This window comes from Diadema antillarum, unplaced genomic scaffold (genome assembly GCF_040938485.1).
Source record: "Diadema antillarum isolate AM-2024a unplaced genomic scaffold, OU_Dant_1.0 seq00000987_RagTag, whole genome shotgun sequence".
Classification (NCBI taxonomy): Eukaryota; Metazoa; Echinodermata; class Echinoidea; order Diadematoida; family Diadematidae; genus Diadema; species Diadema antillarum.
Window position 1 is genome coordinate 53,457 of NW_027271827.1, and position 7,266 is coordinate 60,722.

Here is a 7,266-nt window from a genome sequence, read left to right on the forward strand (position 1 = left end):
GATGGTTTCTTGTCAATTCGAGGGTGCTGATTCCAAATCCAATTGATGCCACTCGCGTAACCTTGAGCATTTTCCGCAAAATGCAAAAATCCAAAATGGCCGCCAGATATGTTAATTTGGCCATGACAATCCCAGTTATGTCAATTTTATGACCAATTATTCCATCAAAGTTTTTAAAATTGTTGTTCCTTGAGTAATTCTACTTGCACTTGCAAGAATTTTTTCATTTGAAGAGGTTCATTTAGTATTGTAAGCTTACTTTCAATCCAAAATGGCCGCCACTCCTATACTCATGTACTATATGAATGGCAAAAAATATGCATAGAAATAGAAGGCGAATTTTCAATCACATACCCATACGCTTTTATCAAATTTTGCATGTGCCATGCAAATCTGATGAGTGCCACTGGCAAAACAAGCAAACAAACAAGCAAACAAACAGAAAATGTATTCTTTTTAGGCTTATTATATTCTTCTTAATACAAAACTTCAAAATGGATGCCACTCATATACCTCTGTACAATATGAACGGCAAAGTGTACATGGAAAAAAACAAAATTTCTTTTTTTTTCTGTCACCCGGGTACACTGTTTATCAATTTGTGTTCTGATTATCAGAGGATTGTTACTAACAAAAGCTGTTTTATTCTTTGATGCAAACATCCAGATTTACTACCTTTATCTGAATTCTTCCCAAGAAATTTGGAAAAACCCACCAAAGCTTGAATTGACGCCAAGATCAAGATCGTTTAGAATATCAGGAATTATTAGACATGAACAATTTGATACTTACTTGTCTTGAGATGTTCAACATCATAATATTCACGCTGAATTAAAAGGCTGAATCCTAGATGATGAAACAATGAAATTTCCAATTACCTGTCCTGTTCTACATTATCTAAAAGCGATATTATACAAACTTTTCAGTCTCCTCACCCGAGAAAGAACATGAGGCAGGGGAAAGTGGAAAAAGGGGACCACCTCACTTCCTGTTGTCAAATCTCTGAAATGAAAACAATGCCCAAAAGTTTTTCATGTTAACCCAGATATATGGTAGATGAATTCTACCTCGTTCTCTCGTTCTCCCGCTTGAGATTTAATTTCTCCTGCCCTGGGTCTATGTCTCAGACTTGAAATGATTTCTTACTTTGTGTGTTCGTATGTTGAAAAATAAGCCTTAGATAGCACAAGAGAACATTAAGAACCCTATTAGAGCTTCCAGAGCTCAAGCGGGCCCTGGACCCCGGCCGCAGGAAACTTCGCGCTTGTGATATGCGCTTCGCGCACATCAAGTTGGAGTCTCCCGTTTGCTAGGGGTTTCAGGCGGGAGAATCTCCAGATCAGAAGGTACTTGGGATTGGAGTCTCTGAGCGCTTGCAGATTCAGGATTGCTCTAGGTAACCAGACCAACAGTGTTAGGACTCTGAATGATGGCCTCCTTAATGGTGGCTGTAAACTAACTCAACTAGAGCTCTATGAACCTATATGAAAGGAAAATTCTCTCGCAAATGCAGATGGAGTAACTCTAGGAACAGAAATGTACAAAGTTTGGTGGAATAATTTGTCATATAATGCACATTATTATGTTTATCATGGCTTATGAATGCTCAAATATACATGTAGGCCCTCTAAATTGTAAATGATACCCAACATATTTGTTTTACACATGCAACACTTTATGACAGCGTAGGTACGGGATTGGAAATACAGTAAATTTGTTCTATATTCTATGCATTATGTTTTGCCATTCATATAGTACATAAGCATAGGAATGGTGGCCATTTTGAATAAAAAATGAGCTTTAAATACTAAATGAACCTATATGAAAGGAAAATTCTCTCGCAAATGCAGATGGAGTAACTCTAGGAACAGAAATGTACAAAGTTTGGTGGAATAATTTGTCATATAATGCACATTATTATGTTTATCACGGCCGAATTAGCATATCTGGCGGCCATTTTGGATTTTTGCATTTTGCCGAAAATGCTCAAGGTTACGCGAGTGGCATCAATTGGATTTGGAATCAGCACCCTCGAATTGACAAGAAACCATCAAAAAACATTGTATATATCAAAAAACAAGGTTGGGTGCCTTCTAGCCTGGACTATGTATATCTTAGTGAAAGAAGATGTACCACAACACTCCTTTGAAATACCAGAAACTGAATAAAGGTCAAAGAAATGTCAGACTACATGGACAAAAGATTTTCACCTTTTGGAAGCGTTGTGTTCCACTCACAGTCACCCCTTCCACACAATCTGTGCTGAACTAAAAAATTCCTGATTTCAGTGACAAATACCACGTGGCGCGCAAACTATAGCATGATTTGAATATGCAGTTGGTAGTTGATATCACATTTCTGCAGCATTACTTACAGGCCTAGAACCAGAAGATCAATATTAGGCATGATGTACTCCAATGGACAAAATAGCTAAATATAACATGCAGTTATCTGGTAGGATTAAGAGCCTGCCTAGGGAAAGGCAATGAAAAGCATTAAAAGAAATCAATAAAGATCTTACTAAATATTACACTCTTGTCTGACATGCTATGTGGATTCCTGATAAGGATAGTTAGGTGAATATTCTGAAAATCCTATGGAACATGATTCCACAAGTCAGAAATATCAAAATTGTGTTAAAATAATCTCACATATTTGCACCAATGTGGACAGTTTCCAAATTTGAAGAACAGCAAAATTTCTTACATTCACTTTATTCAGACTATGGTTCATCATATTTCAATCAGAAATGAAGTTCTTAGCTGCATCATCATTGACGATAGAGGAAATGCTCTTTCTGTGCACTTCTTCACTAGCAATGAGATTTATGATATGAAAAATTCAAAGTGTCTGTGTCTGATTTTGATTGAGAAATAGCCTGGCTGACCAGCTGCATGTTTTCCATGTGATCACCAGGAATATATTATGTTATGCACACCTTAGATAGGTGACAAAACTGCAGCACTTCAGTGGTGAGCATTCATTGCTGAGCTCAGAGCAAACAAAGTTTATAAAATCACTCTTGTCTGTGACTATTACGACAATGCTAAGGGCTTTTTACACTTGTAAAATTTTGCTTAGCCCCGGACCAACGGTGGGGCTAAGGGGGGGCCTTAGCCCCACCGTTGGTACGGGACTATCCTTAGCCCACTTTCTGTTTACACTCGTTTTTGCCAAAGTGGGCTAGCCCCACCGATAGTACGGTACTATCTGGCCCTGCAAAATAGCAGGGGTTAGCACCGCAATTGCGGTGCCAAGCAAGTGAGTGTAAACAGAACGAAAAAATAATCCTGGGCTAAGCGACGGAGACGAAGTCCGACCCTCACTGACCAATCAGAAACGAGGTAATCAAGTGCTGCCGGTGCGTGCGTGTACGTGTACAGTACACAGCGTAATTATGAATATTCATGTGGTTTGGAAAGTCCGGGGCTAAGAAATACGAGTGTAAAAAGGTCAGTTTTCTCCTTAGCCCGGGACAAGAGATAGTACGGGACTAATTGGCGAGTGTAAAAAGCTGAAAAAATTGGTACGGGACTAACGATAGTCCTGGGTCAGAGAAAGTCCGGGGTTAAGAAACACAAGTGTAAAAAGCCCTCTATAGGATTTTAGCACAGTTGTCAGGCAACTGTCACCCAAATATTGCAATGTTTGTAATGTCACGCTTTTCACTAGTGGCATAAATATTACCACAGCTGGAACCTCAAACACACAGACAAGCTTACTTTTTTAATGAATAGATATGTGATATTTTGCATTGCTTATAATGCATAAAACAAAAAATTACTATAAAAGTTAAAGAACAAACCAGCAGTCTGTGTACAGTGTGTGCTGATATTCAACACCTTGGGGTTTGTGATATCCAACTGTGTATTTTGCTTTTGTGGAATCTTATTTTTGACTGCTCATTGCAAAACAAAAAATGCAGATTCATGGATACTAGGTGAGCCACAGACATGAGAAAATTCCTTTTACTCAGACAATTAGGTTTGTTATTTCTTAGAGTAAGGGCTTGAAGAAAAATCAGACATCAACCTGAATACAGTCTCTGGTCAAAGTCTTACCTGCTGATACAGCTGCCATGCGTAAATGACTTCCCAACGCTTTAGAAGTAGGTCCCGCAATAGGGCCAGTAATTGGGCAGTGCGGTTGGAGATGGAACGTGGTGGTCCAAGCCGCAGATTGCAGGTAGACTCACCACCTGACACATGGTATTCAGCAAACATTTCTGCCATATTCAACAATCACTCTCTAATGACTGAGTTTCAGTTCAAACTAATCACACCAATGCTGCAATGCTGACTTCACAGAGTTCTGCTTTAAAAGTGATGGCATCCGTTGTGGCAGAAGGCCAAATGTACGATGATATGTTCAGGCATGCTCAACATGCAGTATATGACTTCTCAGTCACAACTGAGTTCAATAACCAATGTTAATATGTCTTTTGCGGATACTATGACATGAAAGTGTACCAGTCTAGGCTGTCCACAGCAATCGAGGCATAAACTATTCACGGAATGCATAAGATTTCCATTTCTCTCTCATGTCTCTTTCTTCGTACGCTTTCCATTAACAGCATGCTATCAGAAGAATCTCGTTGTACATTTGTAGATGACACATACTGTCTATCAGACAGAAAAATGAACAGTCTACATTCTACAGCGAGGGTTTATACTGTAAACAAGAAAAAATATTTCCACAAGGAAGATGTCCTGTAAGAACAGAACATATCAACAACAGAAACAAAATAACACTTTGCATGATCCTTATCATCAAAGACCATGAATGCTGCTTCTCCAAGCCTCTGTCAAACTAAACCTTTCTTGTGATAAAGACATTACATTAAACAAATTTGGAAAACAGATCCCACACATAACTAGGTCAATACGGCTCCATATGTGTTCTGTTCTTGTCCTCTCACAGTTATCAAATGACTTCCTTCCAAATTGTGCACATATCAACCAGGATGATCCATAACATGATCTATAGCATCAAAAAAAATCAGAGTGAAGTGGTACACATATCTGAGATCCCTGTATCAGGCTATAGAAGACAAGTTCTTGTGGTCACAGGATGTAAAATACAATGCATCTCCTTCCCCATTCTCAAACTGAGCAGACTTTAACACAGTCAGTGACACAGATTCTGCACTGTGTCCATGAACTTCAGTGAATATCACTGAAGCAAAACCTCCTCTTCCACTTGTGGTAAAACAAGTCAGTTTCACAGGCGCATCCAATATATCTGCCCTTCATATCACTAGTCCTTCACTATTTTGACAAATATATGAAGCATACGATGAGGTCACAATGAAATACACTCAATCAAATGCAAAATTTTCTTACTCTCAGACAAAATCCTCCTTGTGCATGTATTTGTCCATCCGTTTGACTGTACGGCTGAAGTAACGTCTCAATTGTGTATGTCCACTCAATCCAATCAAACTAATCTGATTCACGTGTTGGAATTCCTGCTAAATCTGCCTGTCTATCTTTCCCATATTGACACAGATCCTTTAGAGCAATGTGGATGTATACACAATAGAATTCACAAAATCACAGATGCTCTGATACAGTGCATACAAACACAGTCAGTGGGAGGTTCATGAGAACAGCTGGCACGATGGAGCAGTCAAGGGAAACCCATGCACAAGTTAGGAGTGGAGGCAGTTGGTTGAATTAACATCTTGATCCCATGTGGCCACATCCAGCATCAATTTGAATACTGTACATGCTGACGGTCAACACACACATCACCATCACATTTTGGCAATATCCATCCAGAGGAATTCTATGATGAAATTGATATCATTTTGTACATGATATTACAATCTCCTCTCACAGGCGAACAGATAGGACAGATCCTACCGATGGTATCATAAACTCGTGGGGAGATATGCTGTGCTTTCCTTTCCACTCTTCCATGTCTCTCTCTTCCTCTCTCTCAGCCTCTGCCTGCCTGCGTCAGCGACCAACTGTGAATCTCATTTTCTATGCCTCTGCATGCTTCCATCTGCTACAGTACCTAACCAACCAGACTGCTGCTGTACGCATGGCACAACATCCCAAGTTCAGGTGTAATTGAAGTGTAACTCAACACAACAGCAGCTGCCCAACGCAAGAAGTGAAAATTGATTCCAACCACACATAGATGAGTAGTATGATGGGTTCAGTCAACTTATCCTACATGAGTTATGAGCCCTTTACTATGACAAAGGACTTGTTTTCAGACAGTCATCCAGACGAGTGTTACCATACGCTCATTTTGATGGGAATTTGTAGGCATACACAGATAGAGGCAGCTTCTTCAAACTCAATCATGCATCAAGGCTTGGTTTTATGTTAGTTTCAATGAAGTGTAAAGAATAAACACTTTGCTATGAATGCACAAAGCTACTTGTATAACACTTGTAGGAGGGAAAATCTACTGGTTACTTCATATAGCACCTACACAAGAATGCTTGTCATTTGTCTATACATGAATATGCTTTGCTTTTATTTGTATATTGAAGGGTGTCACTGAATCAACTTTCTCAACAAGGTCACAATAATGAAGGATTAATTAGCACTCTCAGCTCAACACAGTAAAAGCATGTGAACACTATCAACACAGGTATGGGAAAAAGTGCATTGTAATATCAACAGCCCACTTAAATTCCTTTCCTACAAGGTTTCTATACGTTCATCCGATTATCAGATTTAGTGTGGAGGTGTTTTTTTTTGTGTGTGTGTCAGTAGGTTAAAAAGAGAAATGCAGCCTACTTTAAAAAAAAAAGGGGAAAAACATACGGTTGCCTTATCCAAATGAAAAACAAGTATGATATCAATCAATAAACTGGTTTACCAATATATTCCATTTAATCTAGGCCTACCTCACAGACATTTAAATGGCTGTTCCTGAAAATCAAAAAGCTTGTCTGAAGCTTATCCACCATGCATGTACACTGACTTCAAAGTATTAAAATGCATTCATGAGTTTATACAAGGGGATGACATAGCTGGTTATCAGCATTCTGAGGTAAAATATCCATGAATTCAGAGACTGTGGTGATGTGCTTGCTTTATTTAAAGTTTCTACTATCACCTTTGCACAAAATATTGCATGGCTTCTAGAGCACCTAATCATTGCTCAGCATCACTATATTCTCAGTAAAGTTACACTATCTTATATTTTCATGTACTTGAATCTCTGAAGTTCTCCTGGATTTATGATTATAGTCTCAACCACCAGGTAGATAAGACAGATCCAAGAAATCTAACACATGATCTG

At 38.9% G+C, this 7,266-nt stretch overlaps 1 protein-coding gene across 1 annotated transcript in view; it reads right to left on the reverse strand.

The window, feature by feature from the left end:
- Positions 1–5,640, reverse strand: part of LOC139742219 (dixin-like) — a 47,381-nt gene extending 41,741 nt beyond the window's left edge. The window contains exon 1 of the mRNA XM_071652795.1: positions 4,062–5,640. Within this exon, the coding sequence (XP_071508896.1) occupies positions 4,062–4,232 (171 nt within the window). The 5' untranslated portion in view covers positions 4,233–5,640. The remainder of the gene's footprint in view (positions 1–4,061) is intronic.
- Positions 5,641–7,266: the final 1,626 nt, after the last annotated feature.